General features: G+C 42.4%; 1 protein-coding gene across 2 annotated transcripts in view; it reads left to right on the top strand.

Annotated features, from left to right (window-relative positions):
• Positions 1 to 22575, top strand: part of LOC148039063 (P-loop containing nucleoside triphosphate hydrolases superfamily protein) — a 30464-nt gene extending 7889 nt beyond the window's left edge. For both annotated transcript variants that reach the window (XM_087674949.1, XM_087674950.1), the window contains 3 exons: positions 21592 to 21642; positions 21753 to 21936; positions 22153 to 22575. In XM_087674949.1, the coding sequence (XP_087531075.1) occupies positions 21592 to 21642; positions 21753 to 21936; positions 22153 to 22319 (402 nt within the window). In that variant the 3' untranslated portion in view covers positions 22320 to 22575. The remainder of the gene's footprint in view (positions 1 to 21591; positions 21643 to 21752; positions 21937 to 22152) is intronic.
• Positions 22576 to 27575: the final 5000 nt, after the last annotated feature.

Genomic DNA, 27575 nt, shown 5'->3' on the forward strand with positions numbered 1-27575 from the left:
TACTTGACTGCAGGTGCAAAATGAAAAAGATATTTAAGTTCTTGAGCAATGCTTTTGGCTGTATTGGTTTGTGTGTGTCTATGCTATCTGCATAATGATTTGGATCGCTGGTTTGTAACATTGTCTCTCACACACACACACACACACGTGTGTGTGTGTGTGGTAAATCTTGTATACTAAACATGCAAAAGCTGTATGCATGTCTCAGAAAACAGCAGCTACATGCCTACTGACAGAGAGATAAACCGTGCAGAAGGTTGAACTACAACAGTGAGTGTTAAAACCGGCAAAGTTATGCAAGAACCAAACATGCAATGTAGTCAGTAATCTTTGTCGCTGGACCTGCCTCCTCCTGAAGGAGAACACCTGTGGATTCCACAGATTCCACTTGCCACAACAATAATCTTCCAAAGGATCCACTTGCCACAACAATGAACTCAAAACCTGACCAACCTGATCATGAATGCCCAAAATGGAATCAAATATAAATGCATGCCTAGTTCTCTAGATATGCCAAAGTCAGGTCTGTTGCATAAAGGGAAACAAGTGAGGATGTTGCAGTCGCAAATTGGTGGCAGATGGCAGTTTTCCCAAGGTCCATGCATGGTGATATGCTGATGTATCATAGAAGGTCAGACTTGTGAGATAAATGCCACAAATGTATAGTGACTAGATGTGTGATGAAAAGTTGAGGATAAGTCTCATCACATGGCACAAAATCAAATGGCTATGCACAATTTTATGATGTTACACAATTTAATTTTATATTTGAGGCAATCTGTCCCCATACTTAGTATGGCCATCCTTTGATGATCACATTTTTTAGCTTCCTCTATGACCCATCTCTTATTTTCCACCATCTTATATAATCCTTTATTGGCTATATACTAAAAAAAAAATCCTCCAATTAACACCAGGCATGATCTAGATTCTAGACATGCAGTGGAATCCTCATATTGAGGTAGCAAAGAATGATGCCGTTTTTTGTCCTCCAACCATTTCCTAACCGGTCTCTAACTTCTATGTAGTTGAAAATGATAGTCATGTGCGGATCTAACTCCATAAGTGAGAACATGATGGAGAGGAGAGGCCATAGAAAGCATGGACTAACATGGGTAAAAAGTGTTTGCTTCAAAGATGAAATGAAATAATAATGAATGAATGGTCTTGTTAGGTACAATCTCGAGAAGTGGAGGGATCCAAGTGCAATTAGCTAACATGAAGGTGTAAGCTCTAAGCACAAGTGGGAGAAGCCAATACAAGCCTCCACAAGTCATCGAGGGCTATGGGGTTGAAGGTAGGGCTTGTTGCCTTGCAACTACTGACCAATACATGGTGCATCATGTATGCCCGCAACGGATAGTTGGATCTATCCAACTAACATGCAATGCAGTCAATAATTTTGTTGTTGGAGTATGTATAGAAAATACTCATCTATGGATAACGAAAACAATTGTATGACAAAGCATAGACTGATAAAGAACATAGTTAGGGTTAGGGAAACTTAGAGACAATGAACACTGAAGATGGAGGAATGAATAATGAATAAATACAATGCTCAATGCAGCAAACACACTGTGCAAAATGAATATTAAACCTCAAACTCTCATTTCTCTAGGACCAAGGTAGAGAGTATGAGTTGGAGAGTGTCTCATATTCGAACAGACTGCGAAATGTGGTAGGCAGCTTCCAATCAGTGTGCAGCAGGCCGAAATCTGTCTTGATGATGCAGTCGACTGCTGCAGCAGCAAAACACAGTAGTTTGGATGATGTGGCAGGCTCACATGACAAGCAAATCAGCTAATGTAGGTGCTGTAGATGACATGGTAGTCAGATGGCTGAAGCAGAACAGCAAAGGCAGGTTGGATGGTGACATGGCAGCAAATCATAGCTGTCTGCAGTTGCCAGGCAGTAGGAGATGGCTGGGATCTATGGCTTGAAGACTCAACAGCAAACACCAGCTGCAAACACATGCCTTGACAGCAGCAAATTGATGCGTGATAGCTGATGATGGGGCTGGAAGCAACTGCTTGGCTGTAGGCAGGAACTCAAACTAAGATGTCCTTTGGAAGACCAATAGAGATAGGTTGCCAACTCTAAAGAAATACCCTAACACAAAAACATAAACAGAAACCGTACGACAAAGCACAAATTGATAAAAGAACACAGTTAGGGTTAGGGTAACTTAGAGACAATGAACACAGTGAATGAATGAAGTGATATGACTACTAAATATACGACGCTCATGTAGCCAACACACTATGCAGTGAATGAATACTGTACCTCGAACTCTTGTATCTCAAGGATCAAGGTAGGGATAATGAGTTGGAGAGTGTGTTGTACTCTGAAAGGATCTCGAATTGCAGCAAGGCAGCCTCCGAATGTCGAACACCAGCAAACGTAGCAGTGAGAAGTTGGATCTGATGCAGACAACAGTAAGGTGAGAGAAAGACTAGGAATGTAAATTGCAGGAGAGAGAGAGACTAAAAACGCAAGCAAGACAGCTTGCAGGAGAGAAAAAGACTAAAAATGCAGGGAAGACAGCTTGCAGGAGAGAGAGAACTACCAAACACAAGCATAACAGCTGTCGACTTTGTTGGAGGAGAGAGAAAACTGCGAGTCAATACCTGCAGTAGCTGGGCGACAGCCTGTAGGAAGCAAATGTAGGGCTGTGATGTGGTGATAGGCTGTACGGTAGCAGGTCTGCACAAGAACAACAGTCGCTTGGTTGGAATCAGCTTCAAATTGCGTAAAGAGGGCTGAAAATCAGACGCCAACTGATGGAGACAACAATTGACAGCTTCGGCTGAGATGTTTTCCGCGAATGGGATGTGGGTAGCAAGCTAAAACATCTGAAATCTGCAAAAACGAGATTGAGGGCTGAATGGAAGGCAACATACATATTTATAGAAAGTTTGGGCCCTCCCAAGTGGGTTTGTGCTTATGGGACACAGAAACTCTCTAGGATCGCGTTTCTTTTAAATAAACTAGGTTTCTTCATTAATTAAGCATGTTTTGAGGCTGTTTAAGTAAAGCTAATGAATTTTTAACGCAACACCCTCTCTCAGGCCCAACAACGGTGCCACAAGAAAAGAGGCCAGCCAAGCCCCTGCTTTGTTTCTCTTTTACCCCAAGGCGTTCCATCCCAAAGTAGCCAAAGCATTGGACAAAGGGTGTAAGTCGGCTGCCCAGTGGCTTATTAAGACTACAGAGGCGATGGTTATCTTACCAAGGGAGCCCAAGTGCTCACCCCAAAGAGGACAAGGCATCAGACAAAGGTTGCACGTCGGCTGCCCAGTGGCCTACCAAGCCCTACAAAGGCGGATGGAATCAACTGTGGACTTTTTTCTTTTTTCGTTTGTTTTGTTTAAAAAAAAAAAAAGAGCTTTTTAGGTTTGATAGATTAAGCATTAAGGGAGGGTTTCAAATTAGTTTTCGTTCTATTGAGTATTCATGCTCCAAATGGGAGAGTGATAAGGTATGGTCAGGACTTGGATCCAAGACCTTCACATGACATGCATACTATCCCTACCATTATTGGGTGTCGGTGACGAAGAAAATGGCGAAGGTGGGTGTATAGCAAATATGTCAAGCAAGCAAGATAAGCAAAGCAAGTAAGCAAGCTGGGAAAGACTGCCATGTGCAATGCCACGAATATAGTGGATCTGAGAGTTGACCACTCCAAATGACCGAAAAGGGATAAATGCGCACAGATGCACGCTTACATGAGCAGAATGCCAATGCATGGGGTAATGCAAAGGGAGATGCAAGATATCATGCTCATGCAATATGCTATGCAACGGTGCCATTGGGACAATGCCCTCACAGGGGAATTGTTCACTTGTATAAGTGTCCTTTTACAATCATGTCATCCTGACACTGCGGATAAAGTTACAAATGTCCATAATACAATACAAAAGAATAAATCAATGTAATGTCTAAAAAAAACTATAAGTATCATAACTATCTCTATCAAGAGTAGAAGCCGCCCCCTCTCAAACTGAAAGGGAAAGCAAGAAGGAAGCACTCTCTCCCCGTCAAGCTAAAGAAGTAGGGGAGGGTATGTCCAAGCCGAATCTTGGGTAGCAGGTATTGAAGAACCAGCAGGTTGACTGGGGCGGTCAAGATATATCTACAAAATTATCTAATGATGGCACAAACTCTAGGCGAATAGTGCCTAGCTCAACCTGCTCTCTGGAAAAGTGGAAGTGGACTCCCACATGCCGTGTTCGTGGTGTGATGATCGGATTGCCTGCAAGGGCAATGGCACTCTGGTTGTCGCAGTAGACAACTGTGGGAGAGTCACATGGAAAGTGAAGTGCCGGTGGTGCCATCGAAGAGAGCTTGATACTTAGTCTCGGTCGTGGAAGTCGCCTCCGTCACCTGCTTATGGCTGGACCAAGAAATGGGAGCCGTGCCCTAGGTAAAGAGGTAGCCACCATGGGAACGCTGGGTGTCAGGATCTCCTACCCAATCAGATACAGTGAACCCCTGCAAACATAAACGAGAACCATACGTCAGGCCATAAGAATAAGTATACCACAAATAACGCAACACACAAAGACATGCAATCCAATGTGACATTCTAGGTGCTGTGAAATATTGATTGAGTATGCTAACTGAGTAAGCTAAATCAGGCCTAGTGCGAATTAACCAAAGAAGTTTTCCTATAAGAAAACGATGGGTATGTTCATGGAAGGTCTGTCTTAGGGTATTCTTCGACAAGTGGACAGTAGGATCTAGAGGCGTGGCCACTGACCGTGTCTGATCTGGAGTGTACTGGTCCACGAGGTGAAGTGCGTACTTTTGTTGTGACACAAAAATATAGTCTCCAGAACGAACTACATCCATCCCCAAGAAATAGGACAACAAACCAAGGTCTATCATCTCAAATGTAGCTTTAAGCTTAGCCTTGATTTCTGCTATGGCAGTAGAATTTGAGTTTGTGATGAGTAAGTCATCAACGTATAGTAGGACATAGCTAACCCCCTCTGCAGTAGATCGAGCATATAAGTTCGGGTCATAAGGGATAGAATGGTATACGTGAGTATGCAATAACTCATCTATCCTATGGAACCAAGACCGCGGCGCTTGCTTCAACCCATAAAGAGCTTTATACAAGTGGAATACCTTATCCCTAGGGTTCCTTGAAGGAAAGCTCAATGGCTGTTTCATATAGACTTCCTCCTTAAGTAATTGTTCAGGAAGGCACTCTTGACATCCATTTGATGTATCGGCCAACTGTCGTGAGGGGCTAGCGCGAGTAGTAATCGAAAGGAAGTCAACCGTGCAGTAGGGGCAAAGGTCTCTTCATAATCAATGCCATGCTTGTGTCGAAACCCTTGCATTACAAGGAGAGTCTTGTACTTGTCTAAAGTCCCATTTGGCTTTTAGCTTGGTTCTAAATATCCACTTTGTTCCGATGACTTTCTTGTGGCTCGGACGATCCACCGATGTCCTATTGAGAAACCCTTCACCCTTCACTCGTAGTTTGCGTTTTTGCATTTCTGCGTTTTGGGTTTAGGATTTGCAACCACAAAAAGAGGCGCCATCCTAGACTGACTGTGCCTATTTATAGGCCACTTTCTTATTCATTCCTTATGGCTGATTCATTCAGTCCGTCACCTCTTCTCTCCAGCCTCTCCACTACCCTCACACCCCTTCAGGAGGACATTGCGGTTTGTGGTTCGTAGTTGTCTTCATCATCTTCCTTGTGCTACAGCACCCTTGTTCCCTTGTATCACATTCATTCCATGATTTAGAACTTCATCATTCCATTCATCAGAGTTTCTTCTCTCTTCTCTTCTCTTCTCCATGTTTGCCCAGTCCACTCTGTGTTCCTCCCCACAAACCCTACTGTCTCGCTGGTACGTCATCTTTTGACATGATATTAGAGCCGGATCTACTCAAATAGCGGCAAAGATCCTCCACTCGAGTGAAGGCAAAGACCAGTGGCGGGTGGCATCCACTTCTCTTCTTCCACTGCATCAATATCTCGTTTTTGCAGGTTTTAGGCATTTTCAGCTTGCTGCCCACACCCCTTTCGCGGAGGACATCGCAGTCTCAGCTGTCCCTTGCTGTCATCTACAGTTTGGCGCCTGTTTCCAGCCTTCCATCCGCAGTTTGCAGTTGTTTGTAGCAGAGCGACTGTTGCTTATCACTCTCCATTTAGAAAACGATCTCGTTTTGCAGATTTTAGGTATTTCAGCTTGATGCCCACACCCCGGACACGCGGTCCAAGATGGCCATTGCTGTCTACAAGAGTGTGGCGCCTGTTTCCAGCCTACCACACACTACTCGGAGCTGATTTCAGCGTACTGACTGTTGTTGCTGGTTTCATTTGCGTTTTTAGTCTTTCTCTCTTCTTCTCATCAGAGAAGATAAAGACCGGTGGCGGGTTCGGCATCAACATTTTATTTCTCTATCATTTCTGTTGCCCATTGGGAGATATCCTTCTTCTCCCTCCCACCCTCCCTTATCAAGTTTACCACACTGACACCATGGCATCTCCCCCGATAGATTGCCCTTCTACTGGGTGTTCCTTGTGCCACCTCTCCTTTTTGGGCCACAGAGATCATTCTGCATCGGCTATTGAAGTATTATGCTCAAGGCAATAAGCCGCACCCAACGCGCACTAAGTCCTTTCAACCACACGGAGGCTCTAAGACCTTATGAGGCGATAAGCCCTCCTGGAGACCACCCCACTGCGTGGAGGTTTTTCCCCACCCACTTCCGGGTACAATTGCTTCCACGGCCCACATCTCCTCCACAGCCCACTCTCTCGAGAGCCCGCTATTGTTCCCCACCCTTGGTTCATTCTAAGCCTTCTTCTTCCCCACCCTCTTTAACTTAGGTTTGAGAGGCCACTTCTAGTTGCTTTCCGGCTTCTTCTGAGCCCCTGATACCTTCTTCAGCATGACCAGCGGCACTTCCTTCGTCATTAGATGCTTCGCAGTCCATGAGCCATGAGTGGTTGGATTCCCTTTCTCTCTCAGACTGGGATTCAGAGGGGGATTTTCTTACTTCACCCTTATGAGGGGGACTTCTAGTTCTTCGACTTCAGAGGGGGCTCCTACTACTTCTTTAGATTCAGAAAGGAACCCTATTTGCCATGAAGTTCTTCACATACCACCACCTTTTACTTTCGAGGAGTGGCTCTCCTTTGAGTAGCCATTTCCTCTACACATACCCTAGATCTAGAGGATCTACGTAGATCGGCACCCTTGGATCTTCAACAGCGACTTGGTGGCTAGGCCTTCGTATTCCTTCCAGCATGGAATCACGGAGCCAGTGGCTTCTCTCTCGAGGTTGAGTTTCGGGTTTTACAGCTCATCCAGCCTCTTGACTATCTTCAAAGGTCTCCTTTCAAGTGGTATTCTCAGATTACAGGGTGGATCTTCTCTTCTTGCCTCGGTCACTTAGTAGGTATGGAGCCACCTCCCGAGATCGAGTACGGGCATATCCTTATGGTTCTTGGCATCACACAAAGTTTGATATTCCTCCTATGCATTGCATGTTTTCATCATCTTTGTACTAGGGCTCTTGGGCAAGTGAACAAATTTCCCACGAGGGACACTGTCCAAGTGGCACCTGCTGCATGAGCATTCTTTAGCATGTAGCATTGCATCTCCACCTCACTGTTCTCTTATTTCCCTTTTTGGGCCTAAGAGGGGGTGTTGAGAAACCCTTCACCCTTCACTCATAGTTTGCGTTTTTTGCGTTTTTGCGTTTTGCATTTAGGGTTTGTAGCCCCAAAAAGGGGCGCCATTCTAGATTGACTGTGCCTATTTGTAGGCCACTCTCATTCATTCCTTACAGTTGATTCATTGAGTCCATCACCTCCTCTCCAGCCTCTCCACTACCCTCACACCCCTTCAGGAGGACATTGCGGTTCGTGGTTCATAGCTGGCTTCATCATCTTCCTTGTGCTACGTCACCCTTGTTCCCTTGTATCACATTCACTCCATGATTCAGAACTTCATCATTTCATTCATCAGAGTTTCTTCTCTCTTCTCTTTTCTTCTCCATGTTTACCGAGTTCAATCCGTGTTTCTCCTCGCAAACTCTATTGTCTCGCTGGTACGTCATCTTTTGACATGTCCAAGTCTCATTTCGGTCAATACTCTCTAGCACCTTCTCCATGGCCTCTAGCCATTGAGGGTGCTGAAGACCCTCTTGCCATGTATCTGGCTTAGAATGCACTATATAATCAGTTGTAAACAACGACGCAAATGATGCTTGAGGAGTAAGCCGAGCAGATCTTCTAGATCCCTCCGAAGTGGAATCCAGTGGTAGGATCCCCGAATCCCGCATGGTCTGCTGGTACCAGCGAGGTAACGAGTCTCGCAGAGGGGGCTTGGGAGCGGAAGAATTTGTGGAAATGTCAGGAATGGGAAGTAGACCAGGCTCAGTAGGCAGGATCTCTGATGTTGTGGAAGAAGGAATCGGATTGGAGTCCTGTGCAGAGGACTGCACGATATTCCGTTAAAGACAACATCCTGCCTAACGATCACCTTGTTTGTCCGAGGATCAAACAAACGATAGGCTTTCGCTTCAAGGAAATATCCCACAAAAAATAAGGAGATAAGCTCAAGGAGTGAGCTTGCCTATCTTGTCATCAGGCGTGTGTGTGTGTACGCATGACACCCGAAGACTCTGAAGTGGAAAATAATAGGCCGAGAGCCAAAAAATGCCTCATATAGGGTCTTTTGAGAAAGAGCCGTAGTCGGATACCGGTTGAGGATGTACATCGAAGTGTTAACAGCCTCGACCCAAAGGTGCTTAGGAAGCGCTGCTGCAAACAATATAGAGCATGCCATCTCCATGACTGTCCGGTTCCTACGCTCTACGACTCCATTCTAGGAAGGGGAGTTGATAGAGACAAGCTGGTGTAAGGTGCCATGCTTCTATAGCAACTCAGAAAACTTGTGGGAGATGAACTCACCACCGCTATCATTCCTCATGCAAGCGACACGACGACCAGTTTGGTTATGAACCAACAGCATCCAAGTAGAAAAATATGTGAAAGCATTTGACTTATGCTTGTGAAAGTACACCCACATGTATTTGGAATGAACATCCACTATCAAAAAAGAAGTACAACGTGCCATTCAAGGTGGCAGTGGATATCGGCCCACAAAGATCAACTTGAATCAATCTAAGAGGGGCCTCAGCACGATGTGAGGCTTGTTGAGGGAACGGGATATGGTGCTGCTTCCTGAGCTGACATGCCTTACAGACATCTTGAGCTAGCTTTAGGCGTGGAAGGCCCTTAGCCAGCTCACGGCGTGACAACTCATAAAGAGAGTCATAACCAAGATGCCCTAAGCAAAAATGCCAAAGGTGCTCATTGTTTGTAGGCTCTCGAGATGTAGCTAAGTCCTGGAAGCTATGGAACACAGAGCCCTCAACTATTGGCTTGGTTAGATGATGTGTCATGTGGTATAGGCCATTAGGCTGCGCCTCACCGCGAGCAATCACTAAACCAGTATGAGAGTCAAGGACCTTAACTGTGGTTGTTGTAAAGAAGACTGCTCGCCCCAACCGGGAAAGCTGTTGAACAAATAACAAGTTCACCCCAAGCTGAGGGACATGATATACATTGTCTAATGAAGCCAGATCCGGATTCTTGTCCGCGACAAAGCTGACGCAACCTTGAGCATGAATCTTGACCAAGGAGTTGTTTACTATGCGGACCCGTCCGGCTATAGGGGCTCGGAAACGGAAAATGTCCGCTATAAGAGTCATATGATGTGTAGCTCCACTGTCCACAATCCAAACAGGAGTTGAAGTGCTCAGCTGTCTACAATCCAAATAGGAGTTGAAGTGCTCAGCTGTGACGAGTGGGCCTCTATGGTAACCTCTTCAAGAGGTAACTCACAGATATGGATGAGACTCGCATCGGATGTCTCCATGGAGACGATGTGGGCCTCTGCAGGCCAGTCAGACAAGCCATCTGGAGTTGAGAATGCTGTCGACTGAGATGGCTGAGCGGTGGCAGTATGAGTCTGACCTCTAATGTCCCTTGCGATCACTCTATCTCCCTTGTTGGGGTTTGCCCCAATTGAGGGGCGGGGGTGTGTGACTTAGATTTTGGTGCTGTGCCTCTTGTCTTTGATCGACACTTGTGGTTAAAATGGCAAGCCTTTTGACAATGTTGACAATACCTATTTTTTAAAGGTACATTCTGCTACCCAGGTTTGAGAGATTGGGATGTTCCTTGTGATTCCTTGGATTGATTTTGCTTTTTCTTTTTCTTTTGATTTTGATTTTGATTTTGATTTTGAGTGGAGGTTTGATTTTGTTTTCCGTTCCCTTGTTGCTCTTTCTAAGAATGAGCAACAAGAGCCCCCTCTGAAGAGGAATTCATATGAAACTGATCGAACAACCGTGCATAATGCAACAGATGACACTCAAATTCATAGAATGTAGGCATGGTAGGCTTTGAAACTATACCTTCCATAAAATTGAAATATTTCCTGGGGAGTTTATATAAGAATAATGTGATCTGATCGTCAGAGGACTTGCGAGTCCCCATGGTGGAGTATTCAGCGAGAAGATGCCAATACTCAACCAACTTGACTTTCAAGTCATCAGTGATTTTGAAAAGCTGGAGCTCATGGTCAAGATTGATATGACGGGTCCTATCCCGAGCCGCATAACAGTCGGTCAAGTGCTGCTCAGACACTAAGTCAAATGCCGAAGCTGAGAATGAAACTCAGGTAATAATCCTTGCATCAGCTCGACAATAGTGGAGGCATTCCTAGCCTTCCATGAGCAGACAACCTCGTATGGGAAAAGTGCGGGATTGGGTTGGGGTTCCAACCCTTGCACAAGATCCCATAGGTTCTGGGAGTCAAGGACATGTCTCATCAAGTTCGACCAAGTGGTAAAGTTTGACCCGTTAAAACGAGTCTTGTCATTAAATGCATGCTTGGTAGAAGATGAGTTAGAACCATGAGGTGTCGTGTCGGTGGGGTAAGGTGGATGTGGGGGATAAGATGGTGGAGGTGGATATGTCTGATAGGTAGAAGGAGGGGGTAGAGGTGGGTAGGCAGAAGTAGGCTGTGAGTGTCCAATGAGTGCCGATTGAGGCGGAGGTACTGGAACATGAATGTTTCCATAAGGTGCCGATGTAGGTGGAGGCATTGGGACACGGAAGCCCTGTCGAAAGTGAGGCTGGGACACAGCAGTATGACCAAAAGGTCCACTAGGTAAACCCATGGAGGCTAACTGTGGAGTTAATTGATTCACACTCGGGAGAGATTGGGGGGGATACCCAGGCTGCAATGATCCTGAAAATGTGTGTGAAGTAGATGGAATACCACCCGGCTAAGGGAAGGATGAGGTCCTAAAGGATGTGCCTATGTTTTCATAACCCTCGGTGTGATGTGTGGTGCGACATGAGGTGTTTGAAATGGAAATGTAAATGGTGTGAATGGAAGTGGAGAAGTAGCGGAAGAATGTGGTGGGTTTTGAAAATGTGGTGTGTGAGGTGTAGATGTGTTTTGTTCATTTTTATCATTTAATGATTGGAAATGAAAATGTGAAGATGATGATGCACTATGCAATGAAGAAACAGGAACACCAAATTCATTCTGATTTTGTGAAGTAGATAGAAAAGAAGGAAGGTTAGAAGATGAGGTATCTGGCTTTTTCTTATAATCCCCACGACGTGTGTTAAAATATAAGAATTGGTCCTTAAGAGAACCTTTTCCGTAGTCAACAGGCTGGACTCTTTCTTCCACATGATCTCTACTAGAATATTGCAAAGCAGAAGAGGTAAAAGAAGAAGGAACAAAAGACAAATCTAAAGTACTTTACACGGGAGTGGACGAAAGAGGATGAAAGTAAGGAACATACTCCAGGTCTTGTTCTCCAAGAGGGGAGACCCTTTCCTAATGGAGGTCTCGACAGCCCTATAACATCATTAGATTTACGTGGAAGATATGAAGAGAGAAATTCATGCATATCTTCATTTAAAAGCTTTTCTTGAAGGGCAATCCTTCAATCAAGCTCCTTAATCTTCTTTCATCTATAAACTATGATTGGTTTGTATTCTTTAGAGGTCATCTTGCCTAGCTTTTCTTCCATGTAATTAGAAGTGTCTTCCATTACGTCAGAACTTTGCGGAGCAAGCTGATCGGCCCACTCTTGCTCGGTTCTTGGCATAGTTAGTTCTGGAGACTGAATCGGTGTTGTTGTATTCAAAGTCATTTGAACCTACTGTTGTTCTTGCTTCTTATGTAGAGCTTTCAGATCAAAGGCCTAGGTTTCTCAGAGAGAACCAAGCTCTGATACCATGTAAAGAAATACACCCTAACATAGAAACATAAATAGAAACCGTACACTAAAGCATAGATTGATAAAAAAACACAGTTTGGGTTAGGGTAACTAAGAGACAATGAACACAATGAACGAATGAAGTGATGACTACTGAATATATGATGCTCATGCAACAAACACACTATGCAGCGAATGAATATTGTACCTCGAACTCCTGTATCTCAAGGATCACGGTAGGGGTAATGAGCTGGAGAGTGTGTCGGACTCTCAATGGATCTTGAATCGCAGCAAGGCAGCCTCCGGATGTCGAACACTAATAAACGCAGTAGTGAGAAGTTAGATCTGATGTAGACAACAGTGAGGAGAGAGAAAGACTAAAAACGTAGGCAGTAGGTGAGAGAATACTAAAAACACAGGCAAGACAGCCTGCAAGAGAGAGAAAGGCTAAAAACGTAGGCAGGATAGCCTTTGCAAGAGAGAGAAATACAAAAAACGCAACATACAAGAGAGAGAAAGACTAAAAACGCAGGCAAGACAGCCTGCAGGAGAGAGAAAACTGCCAAACACAGGTAGAACAGCTTGGCAATAGCCTATAGGAGCTAGAGATTGCTGGAGGAGAGAGAAAACTGTCAGTCAACACCTGCAGTAGCTGGGTGACAGCTTGTAGGAAGCAAATGCAGGGCTGTGATGACGTGGCATGCTATACGGCAGCAGATTTGCACAAGAATAGCAGTTGCTTGGCTGGAATCAGCTCCCAACTGCATGAAGAGGGCTGGAAATTAGGTGCCAACTGATGGAGATAGCAATGGACAGCTTCGGCTGAGATGTCCTTTGCGAACGGGGTGTGCCAGCAAACTAAAACACCTAAAATTTGCAAAAATGAGATTGAGGGCTGAGTGGAGAGCTGCATACATATTTCTAGAAAGTTTGGGCCCTCCCAAGTGGGTTTGTGCTTATGGGACACATAAACTCTCTAGGATTGAGTTTCTTTTAAATAAACTAGGTTTCTTCATTAATTAAGCATGTTTTGGGGCTGTTTAAGTAAAGCTAATGCATTTTTAGCGCAACACCAACAATCTATGAAAAAGAGATTGATTGAGTGGTGGGTAGTGTGTCTATTTATAGATGGATGGGTTCCCCCAGATAAGGGTTTGGCTTATGGGACAGATATTAGATATGCTCAACACCCCACCCTCATAAGGTGCCACCAATGATCCATGGTGCTCAAAGTTACCCCCATTATAAGGAGAAGCCATATATGAGCTCGGATATTGGTTGAGTCCTGACTTGTATGTCAGATGAGGTCTATGTGACCGGATGGCAAAAAGGTGACCGTTGTGGGTCTAATCTTTGGGTTAGACGGAGTAGTTAAGCTGGTAGCAACTCGAGGCACATTGCATTGAGTTGCGGGGTAAGGGAGTTATCAGGGGCCCCTATTTTGGGGTCCAAGGGCCGCAGAAGCGGCCCCTGTCTCGGTAAAGGGAATATTTCCTGGTTGACTAGTGGAGGCTCATATGGTTAGGTCAGTTAAGCTGACCTAACCGCCTTCGCGAGCTATAAAAGCTAAACCCCTTCACAGCCATCCATCATCTATCTTTCACCTAGTCAGAGTTGCTCCAGCTAGTCTTAAGCTCTTCACCTATCTTTTGTCTAGATCGCCGTGTAAGCTTCACAGTGGAAGTGCTCTTGTAGACAGAGTCGTCTTTGTATCGGTTGTTTGGAGCTAAAGATTTTTTTATTCTCCTCTTATCTGTTGTGTACTCCCTATCTCTTTCTTAGATTTTGTTCGCTGTGCCGTGTAATTTTTTACAACAGATACTCTCTATTACATTTTTTAAAAGAATATGGTAATTTTGAGTTTTGACCCTTTTATAAGAGCTAGTTAAGTTATAATGTATTTTAAGCTCAATGCTCTCTCTCAGGCTCAAAATTGGAGTCAGGAAAGGGTAGTCAAGATAGCTCAAGCCCAATTTTTCTTTTTTTCCCAAGGGGTTCCACCCCAAAGCAGCCAAGACATCCGACAAAGGATGCATGTCGAAGCTGCGGAGTGACCTACCAAGACTACAAGGCGATGTTTATCATACCAAGGGAGCCCAAGTGATCACCCCCTTAGAGAGACCAAGGCATCAGACAAAAGGGTGCTTATCGGCTGCCTAGTGGTCTATCAGGATCTATGAAGGTGGATAGAATCACAACGGACTTATCTTTTTTTTTCTTTTTTTTGACCTTTCAATTGCTATAAATAGTAGAAGAAGCAAAAAAATGACCGATTGCTGACTAGTCCGACTTGCCAAATCTGGCCGATTGCATTTAATGCAGTGAAATTGACGATGTGACAAATCTTGGGAATAATCACAATAGTCTGGGCTTGGACAACATTTAGTAGGCACCACAGGCTATGTAAAATGAATGAAGGCACAACCAGAGCTCCTATGTTCCTGTCAGACATTGACTAGGGCTCACAACTAGGAGATTACATATAGATAGCTAAATAAGGTAGGCTAATATCCCCTCTCAGATCTTGGGGGTGTTTGAAGACCTAACAATCTCATGTGATGAAGTAGAGAAGCCTTGGGCAAAGGCTTTGTGAATAGATATGTTGCATTGTTCTCCTACTGTGGGATAGTAGGCCACCACTAACTCGGAATCCACAATCTACTTCTGTCCATAATGATTTTGAATCTCTATGTGCTTTGTGCGAGCATGAAACACATGGTTCTTTGCTAGAGCTAAGGCACTTTGGTTATCCATGCGCAATTGAGTGGGTCCTATCTGTGGAAAGCCAATCTCTGCCTCCATATAACGAAGCCAAATTGTCTCCATAGTTGTAGAACAAAGGGCATGGTACTTTGCTTTTGTAGAAGAAAGTGCTATGGTAGGCTGCTTCGTACTGCTAGATAGCTCTCGATCCAAGGAAGAAAGCATAACTTGTAGTGAATCGTTGTCGCGAATCCACATTACCTGCTCAATATGAGTCACTCCATCCAGAAAGAGTGGCCCCCTCACTGTACATGATCCCGTTGCTTGTAAATAGTGTAGAACGTGCAGTGGCTCTCTAGTGAGTTTGTGTAGGAGTCTTCATAAAAGAAGACAACAATGCCACCGGAAAGGAAAAGTCTAGCCAAGTGTGAATAAACTAGATAACGAGATAGCCAAAAACTTGGACTCTAGGTCCATGGGGCAAGAAATAGGTCAACACTCAGCCATACCAAACTCCAAAAGTAATTTGGAGATGTACTTGTGTTGGGACATGAAGAGGCCTTGTACCAACTGATAGATTTCCAAGACAAGGAAGAAGTGTAGGATCCCAAGTTTCATCACGTTGAACTCTTGTTGCAAGATCTTCCAAGTTTGATCCACCTCAGATGAGTCACTTCTTGTGATAATCAAGTCATCTAGATACAAGATGAGAAGTACTCACATGTCATCCTCAACCTTATAATAAAGGTTGGGGTCATGATTTGATTGATGGAAGCCTTTGGTACCAAGCTTGAGGAGCTTGCTTTAGGCCATAAAGGACCTTTCGAAACCTATAAATATAGTCCTCCTTTCCTTGCACAAGAAAAATAGGAGAGACACAAATCTCCTTCTTTACAATGCCATTCAAAAAGATAGACTTCACATCCATTTGAAGCTTTTGAGAGGCTGAATGTAGCAAAATAAGATGGTGGAGGTGCTCTTCTGAAGGTAGAAGACTATTGAGAGCTTGAAGGTAGCAAACTAGGCCATTCTGAAGGTGGATGTGTGTACCAAGAGGAGTTGAGGAGAAGGTGGTGACCCCGGGGAGTCCACTTTACAGAATATGTAAGATACCACGTGAGTTCAAAGGAAATGGTATTTTATTTAGTAAAATTTACAAGATTATATTCACAAAATGGTTTTTTAATTATAATAAAAACAAACCATAAGTTTAGTAAAGTAAAAGGAGTCATTTTATGGCCTTATAGCATTAAAAAAAGGGTATTGATCCTTAAGAATTTGTGACATGAGAGCATAGTTCACACAGAGTACATAGAGTGAACTATTCCGCTGGCCCTATAATCTAGTTGATCTAAGTGGGCTTGAAAGTATAGCAGGAAAGTGAGAAACACCTAATTCCTACATAAGCTGCCGATATCACCCAGCAATGGTGATAGGCTCATCTTGCTGCGAAGGAGACTTAGTAGTCTTGGGTACTTGCAATGTACTTGTCTAGGATAGGAACTTTCCCTCACTAGGTGAAGGTAAATCCCCTTATCCGAAGAGGAAAGCTCCCTTGTTGATGGCTCAACAGCCCCAAAAGAAAGGTAAGGGAATGGGATAGAGTAGGAATACTCCAAGACGAAGTAGTAGAAGGAGCTGTCAAAGGAGGAAGGGAAGCAGGTGGAGAGGGAAAAGGAGTAGGAGGGAGAGGAGGTGTAGATGAAGGAGTGTGGAAGGAAGGGGAGGGGCTGATGGTCTTGGGGGGGCGGGGGGGGTAGTTGTTTGTTGACGAAGAACCACTTGCACAAGAAGAACCATCAATTGGATCTTTGGAGGCTGAAGCTGCATCAAAGATCGCATCTTTGCTCACCTTGATCTTTTTTTGTTCGGGTCGTAGAGTCAATAGCCCTTTGTGTTTATACTATAGCCCAACAAAGATAAGCTTCTTTGACTTGAAGTTGAGTTTTCTCCCTTGGTTCTTCTTATCCACATGGATAAAGGTTCTTCTTTTCCACATGGATAAAAGCATTACACCCTAAGATGCAAAAAAGGAAAACAAAAGCTTCCTTTCCAAAGAAAGCCTCATAGGGAGTCATATGTTGTAATACAGAGGTAGGAGACCAGTTGTGGATGTGAACTGCAGTAGCCATCGCCTCACCCCAAAGGGAGTGAGGAAGACTCCTATGCTCTAACATCGATCGGGCCATCTCCAACATGGTCTTATTGGCACATTGCACCACACCATTCTTGGGTGGTGTGTTCAGATGGGAGTACTCCATGTGAATGCCATTATCCATGCAAAACTTAGAAAAGAGGTTAGAAGCTCAGATGCCTCGAACCGTAAAGGATGTTTGTGTTTCCTCCAATCGCAGGAGTTGGAGTATGCCCCGCTTAGGTATTCCAGAAAATAAGGCCACACTTAACAGTGGAAGTCATCACAGCGATCTGTTAGAGATTTAATCATCCCATGGACTAGCATTGTTAGGCTACAATAGGTACAGCTAGTTTTCTTAAGCACAGCTATGCATTTCTTATTAGTTTTGGGCATTTTCAGCAGCCACTAGGAGCGAGCACCCTTTATAGCAGGTCAGACAATCTAGGGCAGCAGTGCCACGTGGCAGCTCTACTGCAGATGGCTGATTTTTTGGTATTATTTATGTGCTGTTGGTCAACTGGTTGACTAGTTTTACTCGGCTGAATCGGTCATTTTATGGCTATTTTTTCAACTATTTAGGCTGAGTATGCAGCCAAGCCACGTTCACTTGTTTTCATGTGGTGAGAGAGATATTGGCTTGAGGAGGTACCTTGAAAGCCCATTTGTATATCTGCCTTTTGCATTTCAGCATTCATTGATTGCAAATTTTTGTTTTACTGTCTCTTTTCTCTCTTCCTCTTTTCTCGTATTCATTGTCTTTCAGTCTTGTCCATATGCTTCCACATTTGCTGCACTCTAACATGGTGTCAGAGTAGTGTAGAAGGGTTGATTGATTGTAGGCAGACTCGAATGAAAGGATTCTTCGTGACAAAAGTTTACTTTTTCAGCAATCGAAGGCTAAGCTGAACAGGTGAAGTGCAGGGAAGGAGCGAAGTTGCTAACTTTTGCAGATTTTTGCTGTTTGTGAAGAAGAAAAGGTTGTGCTTCGGCCTTCTGGAGCAGATTTTGAGTTTTCATCGCGTTTGGCAGTCGAAACTCTTTTTGGGCGAGCGGAGGAAGCCCTAGCAAGCATTGTGTTTAGAGTTAAAGGGGGACTGCCTTTTTTGTGCCGGTTATTCTGTTGACAATGTCTATTGAGATTGACGTGGAGTTTCAGGCTATTATGGATTGGAAGGTCCCCATATTATTGGCTGTTTCTTCTGATCAGAAGCTCAATGGGGAGAATTACTACATCTGGCGGATAATGATGCTTGATATCCCAAAATCCTATAGCCCATGATGCCTCCAAGCCTTCTATTGACGAGAAAGTCGAGTTGATGAAGGTATAAGTACGTTGGGATAAATTGATTGCCCACATCCATTCTTTCTTCTTTCTCTCTTTTACTCTAGCTATTATTGCTCACATTAAGTACTTTTGGGGGTCAGTTGGTATCAGTTTTGACCCTAGGATAGTTGTTTGGTCAATAAACGTCAGTGGTGATACTAGGGACTAGTGTTAATTAATTAATTAATTCCAATCTAAGGGTCCCCAAAGGTTGGGGATCACTCCAGGTTGCAAATGGCCTAGCCAATTTAATTATGAATGGGCATATTTAATTTTGGGTAGGGTTAGAGGGATTGAATTAATTTTCAAGATTATTTAATTTTAAAAATTAATTTAATGACTAGATAATGCTGAAAAAGGGGATTAGAAGGCTGCCACTTGGCAAGAATGCCCATGCAAACTCAAAAAACGTTTTTGGGGGCTTGGTCTCAGCCACTTAGTTAATTTATAGCTGGGGAGAGAGAGAGAGAGAGAGAGAGAGAACTGCTGGTCTATTTTCTAATTAGAGAACAACAATTTGCTATAGAAGATAGCTATATGGGGGCCTCAACAACCAGGGGACAGCAAGGAGACACCTTTTAGGGGCTGGCAATAGCATTGCTGATCAGGTGACAACATTTTGGAGGTGCTTGGCAATAGGTGATTGCATTAAAAATAGACTGGAGCAAGTGGCAGGCAGATTTTAGGGTTTTCTTGTGAAGAAAATAAGATTTCTCTCTCATCTTGGCTTTCTCTCACTTGCTCTAGTCAATTCTCAAAAGATCTCAGCATTTCTCAGCCATTCTCAGCAAACCTTATTCAAGATTTGGTGGACAGCAAGAGAATTTTTTCTGTAAACCCTAATTTTTTGCAAAAAGTAGGGTTTACCAGCCAACTCAAGACCTGTGCTAGCAGGATAAGGCATCATACACTGAAATTAGCACCCTCAATTTGTTGTATTGATGTGGATTTTAGGTGCTAGGCCATCCATTGTGAATTGGGGCAGCGTTTGGTCAATTGGTGGTTCCATTTGTGCAAGTCCTGGGTAAAAATCAAGGGGGAATTGGCCCAAATTGCTTGCTAATTGTTTGTACCACAAGGGGCTCTTGGATTAGCCAAGGAGATTGGAGAATCTCGGCTTTTAATTATTCCATTGGCAATTGAAGTTAGAGAAATGTTGAAAGGGGCACCAAATTTGGGGCCAACAGGGTGTCTATTGCCCAAGATTGTTAAGGTAATGTGTGCATTTCAGCTTTATACTTGATTATTAATTGCTGTAATTAAGTGCTTGATCAGGTTTTACTACCCTATCTGAGAAGGAAGATTGGTTTCAAATGAAGACACAATTAGAGCTCCTATGTCCCTGTTGGACTTTGACTAGGGCGGCTCACAACCAGGAGATGATAGATTGACAGACTAAATAAGGCAGGCTAACGGTCTCGACATTGCAATGGTAAATGACATCGTCAATGGCAGATGATAGATTGACAGACTAAATAAGGCAGGCTAATGGTCTCGACATTGCAATGGCAAGTGACATCGTTGATGGCAGCACTTTTGAATAGTATTGTGAGTTGAGGAAATAATGTTGACAATTGTGTCACCGAGTAGGCAGGTCAATGATGGGCAGTAGAGGAGTGATATTGCTGTATACGATAGTAGTCATGAAGACTAGGGTGCAAGCCTGTTGGTTTAGGTGATTGGCGGTAGTCTGCAAGGGTAAGGTTTTCATGAAGCGCTCCAAGAAGAACATCCATCACGTATGGACAGGTCCCACAATCTCCACTTCATCTATGGGATGCACTAGAAGGTGAGTTTGTATCGTGAGCATGCTTGTGGGCAGGTACTTGTCAAAGAGATAGACCATTTCCACCACTCCTTACCTTGCGGATTCAATAGAGGATGTCTTGATCTCCTTCTGTGAGATCCATTACACTAAATTTGACAACCTATAAATTGCCTTGCGTATTTCTGGAGTGAGGCACCCCATGATCACGATCGACAGTACAAATTGTCACAAATAGAAAAGTATTACAAACATCAAGTAGACACTAAATAGCAAAATATTGAGGCTACTTGCAATCAACATCAAGACCAAACCTAACATATCTTATGCTAATCATGGAATTTCAGCCTTAATAGAGTTGGTCATCTTTAGAGAAAGCAGACATGAGGGAACACATTATACCCGTCGGGGTGAAGATAGACCTGATAATTTGCTTCACGATGCGCTCTTCTTTAGTGGATAGGACCCAAGGAGTGTGAGGTAGTTGCAAGCGACCATTAGTGCTTGGATTGTGGCCAAAGTGCCTCCATCTTTCCTACCTCCTTCAAATCCATTCATGCCCTTATAGTGTCTCTCTTTCTTGTGATGTGGTCCCATAATAAGCTACCCACATTCTTGAAAATATGCATGGGTTCCAACTCAGCCCTAGCAACTATTGCACATTGCACCCCATTTTCCCAGTATAGATTTTGAGCATCGGGATGAAAAATAGACCAAGGATACAAGCCCTCTAAAAGCATATGTCTGCCAAATGTACTGAGCAGCTGCTGTATGTACCCAAAAAAACTGGTTATGCTGTAAAGAGGACTATTAAAATGCGAATAAAAATGCTTGAGCAGGGCTTTAAAGGCCTCTGCAGGCTGCCACAATGTTTTGAGCATGTTGGTTGGGACCACTGCCCCCCACCCCCCCTTTAAAACAGAAAAACCCAATTGCCCCCATTTTTCCTTTTTCTTTATACCCTTTCTTTTTCTCTCTCTGGTTCAAAACCCACCTTTTATAAAACACGTGCAAGTATATGCATGACATGTCTTATGCTATGGTTAGAGTTCTGTATTGCACTCTCTCACACAGAAACATGTTTTTCAAAAAATATTGTCATTTACACACACGTGGACACAAAAACATCATGCTTTCTTTGTCTTAGGATCCTTTCAAGTCAACCCTGGAATGTATCTCATCCTTGCTGCTTCACATTTTTATTGTTTAAAAGCAGTCTCTTTGTCAGATTTCATCTGATCTGGTTTACATGGTTACTGCAATGGAATTTCTACAAGTATGCTGGTGCTAATTTGGAACTGACAAGAAGCAAACAATTTTTTTTTGTTCTGCTTAAATTGTAGTCTCATTCAAGTCTTTGTGAGGTTTGTTTGAGTTCAGACAGATCGAAGTGTGGACTCTCTTCTTCATGGACGAAGGCCAATAGTGGAGGTAACAACCATGCACTTCATCTCATTTGCACTAACTCAGAGAATGTCTCCTAGCTGGTAGCCCTTTGGTTGTCACATATTATATTTCTGATATTTACCTGGTCTCTTCAGGTTCGAACTAGAGATGAAAACTTTAAAGTGGTTGTTGAAAGGAAAATGTATGACGTGCACTTGAATAGTAAAGCAGATGGAGATTACGAAGGAAGTTTTGGCACAGCTGTCTTATCCATGATGGGAGGTCTCAGAATGTCATCGGAGGAGTCTCAAGAAAACTATGCTTGGGCATCTAAGCTAGGTGTGTTCCGTCGATCTTGTAACTCTAGCAAATTTTATGTGCTTTGAGCAGTCAATGTTCACGTTTTTTTTAAGCTTACTGGATGACCTAACACTTTGGCTCCTGCTTCTGTTACTTTCAAGTGCAATCACATGCTGAGAAGCTTATACAGAAGACCATGCAGAGTGCTATTTGCAAAAATACATGTGTGAATGTTGTTTTACATGATTGTTTCAGGTTACATTCAAGACAAAGATGCAATAGCTGAGCGAGCTGTAAGCTATGTTGGCAAGAGAATTGCAGGGGAGGATTATGATGAAGAATATGGTTATGGTGGTTCTGTGTACCCTGGCAAAAGAGGATCAAAGCGTGGGCCTCGTGGTATTCGGCAGCGGAATGTGTAGTTGAAATTTGTCGACAAGCCATTTAAGCAACTAACTATGCGAGAAACTCCCATTCAGTTTCTCTGGATAGCCCACCATCATGTACAGTGGTGGGATGATGTATATTCATTTTTCCTCAGTTATTTGACTATTATAACATTGATTCATCAGTTTGGAGATGATAACTCGCTATCATCCACTGATACTACTTGTATATTAATTTGGATGTATAAAGTTGTGCAGCTCCCTCTGCTTTGGCAGGGTGGTGCACTTTCTTCCTGATTGCATCTGTTGATCCTCAATATTGCATTACGTCTGGGGCTACATATTACATTATAGCCTGTACAGATTTTTTTGATAAAGTGCAGCTAGAATTCCTAGGTTCAAAGTCTAGCAGAAGACTTGAGCCTCAGTGCATGATCACAGTCTAGTCTTTGGATCATGATTTTCAGAAACTGTTTGACTTGTTCTCAATTGTTGCTTGGAGGAGTTATTTGATGTCAAGGCCGTTGAACAATGTTAAGAGTGCTGCTTAAATCCTATTTACACCTTGAAAGGTACAACGGAAACCTCTTTGGGGCTTCGTAGGTATGCTTTGGAGTTGGATGCAAAACGCACCTATATGCAACTAATGGCGTGCTCAAGTGGGGTGTCCAACAAGTGATCTCCATACTTTGTGGTGAACACTCACATGTGCAGCATCATGAGGGTGTAGTCCAGAGTTGAGATTTATGTGTTGTATCTTTCTATTGAATCAAACAAGGATTCCTTACTGATACATTCTGTGTCCCTTTCCACTATGCCATTTTTCAGGTTTCCACTTGAAGTCTCACGAAGGTCCATAGCCGACCGTTTGGGCAGCGGGGGGGGGGGGGGGCTGCTTTGGTTTGGGGTTTTGAGACCACCCCTCTTGTAAGAAAAAAGCAGGCAATATGGCAGAAACAAACTAAATTAATGAGATCTAGTCTTTATGTCCTAAATTTATAGGTGTTTTTCAAGGTTCTAAATAGCAATTGATTAAAAAATGTATAAAATAAAACTGAGTTTTTATCAATTTTAAAATCTCCTCTCTAATATTCTAGAGTTTTCTCCCCGCCCAACAAGGATTCTTAGATAAGTTTGCATGAGGAATCAACTTTCTTTTTATATGTGAAAAACATATAGTTTTTAAGAAAAGAAGGATAAATTTGTACATCACCCTGAAAAGGGAAAAATTAGGCTAAGACCCTAAACGTCAATGACCTAGCAAGAAATTGATCCTCACAAAGCTTGGAACAGAAAGGACTAAACTCAAGAGTTCTGAGCCAGTCATTTTTATACTTCCACATTATTTTCAGGAAAAGGCCTCCCTAATAGCTCATATCCTAATGTAGTCATGGGACAATTGGTTTTTGATGCAGATTTTATACAATTTGTAGAACAGTGAACATGATACTTTGATTTTACATAGAATATTATGTATATTTGAAGGTTATTTAAAACTACTGCCAGAGTTCCCATAGTATGGAAATTAATTGCAGAACTCTATTTATAGTAGAGCCAAAGTCTAAAATAATTTTGAAGATCATTGTATTTTTTTTGGTCTTTACCTTAGCCTTTTCTATTGTCTTTTAGCATTTTGAGCTTCTCCTGTTTCTACTGCCAATATATCTTGAGATTAAAGGCTCATTATGACTGAGAACTCAAATTGAACTCTCATTGAGAAGGGAGCTTATCGATAAATGCTCACAAATGATGCCATGATGTGTAACAAGAAACGACCAGAGCAAAACCCAAAGACACTATGTACTGCAAATAACCCCAATCCCAAGAACACTATACATTGTAGCTTTGGTTACTAGCTCAAAGGGGTGCTCATATAATGTAGAAAGGAAAACCAGAACATAGCTCAAGGTGGGTTAGGTGCGGCATAACATTCTTAGACCACGATGGGGTGGAGCCCATGTGTAAGGGTGTTTTGGCAGTACAGCTCACTCAGAGATGAAATGGATGTCGAGGGTAATGCTGGGAGGTAAATCGCCTGAGGTACAACGAATACAAGTTAATGAGATCAGCATCACAACCTTTTGCAATCACGCCTAGATTAGAGAGGGCAAGTAGAAGCTCTCAGCTAGCCTAATTCCAGCTCTCCTTCTCAAGTCGGCCTCTAGCTTGCTCTCGACGACACCACCTGCCCTCCATGTCCGTGCAGCCGCCTCACGTTTGCCTCCCTTCCCATCAACACCACCAACCTTATGTAGGCTTCTCTTCTCACCACGGCGGGCGGCCTGGAAAGCCTCTGTTGATGTCGCTAGCCCTCCTATTCGCATCCGCTGCCATCGCAGAACATTTGAAAACACGAACATAAAGACCCATTGGAAAGCTTTGGCCTTTAAGCCTCAAAGTCACAATTGGCAAATGCCTTTCAAATGCTAGATGATAGACAATCCATGCTAGTCAAATGATGGAAAAACTATTTAAAGTAGCAACAACACAAATTCATTCAATCATTCTAGTAGGAACAATATGAATGCTTCTAGTCAATGAAATCCATAGCTGAACAAATAATAACATGAATCCATCCAATTATTCTAGTGGCATTGCCCTCCTATTCATTGCTCCCACCCTTCCAATCATTTTGAGAGCTCTCTTGCACTTCAATTGATAGCAACATTAAGGCATCCAAAGTGTCAAGGCATAAGCTGCACCTTGCGTTACTCTTTACTAGCTTTTGCCTTGGAAATCCATGCTCACATGAAGCTGTGCTTGCTGGAATGACCATGCTGGTTTACCATAATTGCATCATACATGGATATAAATCCCACCAAGGCTTGGTAGTACTACAAACTTCCCAAGCATCATACATACCTTTATTTTGAGCGACTTGATATAACATCCTAATAAAATCCTCCCATTCATTCATACACCTTCTAATGTCAACTACTTGACTATCAACATTGATTTTGTTGATCACTTTTCCTAACCATTTTTGAGTCATTTTATCCCTCTCAATTGAATCCATAGGATGTGATGAAGGGTTCAATATCTTGAATGCATTGAATACCAATAAATCCTCAAACTTGCTAGTCAAAGCATCCAAAATATATTGCACATATGCTCGTTCAATAGAGGTACATTCAACTAGAGAACCTATTTCAGTTGCATCACCTTCAATATACATATTCAAGTTCAAACCCTCATGCTCACTTTCTAAATCACTTCTAGCCTTAGATTTTTCCTTCATTTTGACACTTTAGGAATTGGCTCCAATAAATATGTATGTACAACACCATTAGCATTCGTATAATCCATCTTTTGATTGCTTGCCATCTTTATAAATTTAGCAAGGTGTTTGTACCCAACCACAAACTTATCATCATCACATATAAGATACCCTCTTTTAAGTTTTTAAAAAGTTAAATCAATAAGTGCACCAATCATAGTGACATCCATCTTCTACCCTTGAAATTTTGAGTTTAATTTATTTAACTCTACAAGCACATCCACTGAAAGATGTATGATAAATTACACCATAAAAGTTGTAGCATATTAATATCACTTATTCTTGTGTCTTTTCCATTTCTCAAGAATAGTAGGCATGATTTTTACAAACCTTTCTATGATTTTGACTTCTAGAAAGCCATCGAATTGCATTAATTTGCAACATCTTTGCATCCATACTATCATATTCGTGCATGATCTTCCAATGCTCCAAGCGGCAGTTTGTTGATCTACCCAACCATACATACACTTGGTTTGCAACTTTATCCATGAAAGAAAATACATGAGGATATGAAATAAATCTATCCTTTGCTGCCAACGCTCGTCGGTATGCAATACAATGTATGTCTATAATGCGTAGAATTAGTGCTTGAAAGCATCCCACAACTCTAGTTTGATGGCCTATGATAGATGAAGCACCATCTGTTGCTATGCAACAAGTTTAGACATATCCAAGACACTTTCTTGAAAGAATGCATTGATAGCATCATATATGGTCTCTGCTGACCCATTTATTATTGGTAGTAATTGTATGAAACTACATATTGCATGCCCTTTGCCCCCATCATTGATATACAAAGTATAAATAATAAAATGTTTCTCCAAGGTGCAATGCATGCTCTCATCAATGAGCATAGAAAAGAAGGGACTTCTATATACTTTTGCATACATTTGCTAGCTGCCCTTACATGGTCTCTTATAGCCAATAACATCTCTCTTCTTGAAATTGGATTGACATGCGATCCATGTTGCAAACATATTTGCAATAGAAAGCTCTCTTTGCAACTTAGCGCTTTTGTTTGTGGGATTTTTTGTCCACTCCATGATCCATAGGTCCTTTACTATCATTGCTAATTTTTAACTTTGCAATTTGAGTATATAGAGCATTAACATGATCATAAGTTTTTGCATGATCATTTAATGCAAATAATCGGATGCTTTGAGAACTGGCTTGAGTGTAGGCAATCACTTTACCACCTTCTTTGCACCACTGATATTTTACCCTTTCTTCATTACATATGGTTTTGCATATATAAGCCCATGGATGAAGCACAGTCCAGTGGTGTCACCACTTTCATTTGACTTTTTAGAAGAAGCATCACCTGGAGATGAGCTCTCCATCCGATCATTTTCAACAATTACATTTACATTCTCTACGTTAGGTTCTTATATTGACACTGTGAGATTTGTCATTTTCTCCCAGTGTTGCACCCTTTTGCCTTGTAGAAATATTTTGACATCTACAAAAGAAAGACATGATAGAAGAATCTACCTTTCGTTTTATATTGCACCCTTTTGAGATCATGATGCATCCATCCTTGATTTATCTAAATGCACCCTTTTGAGATCATGATGCATCCGTCCTTGATTTATCTAATTGTACATAAACAAACTATATAATAAGCATTACATTTTGATGATATATATAAGAACTTTGAATAGATCTCATACTATATAATAACAAAACTTTGTAACTTTATCTAATAAGCAAATATATGCATATATAGGTGAGTCCACAAGAAACTTTCAAGTCTCAAACCCAAGAAAAAAATCCAAAATATCTTTACATAATGTATCACATAATTATTTTCATCAAATTCTAAAATAATACACATTACATGCCAATGTTAATATAAGTGCTTTTCAATAGATTTCATGCTTATATCATTAGAGTAAGCAAGAAACAAAAGAAAAGAAAGAAAGAAAGAAAGAAATTGATACTCCTTGAGCACTAAAGATGGTTACATCAATGTATGAAAAGTCCAAGATACTAGGGTGTATATGCATAGGCACCCC

This window comes from Lygodium microphyllum, chromosome 3, assembly GCF_053477565.2.
Source record: "Lygodium microphyllum isolate KBCC chromosome 3, Lygodium_microphyllum_v1.1.10, whole genome shotgun sequence".
Taxonomy (NCBI): Eukaryota; Viridiplantae; Streptophyta; class Polypodiopsida; order Schizaeales; family Lygodiaceae; genus Lygodium; species Lygodium microphyllum.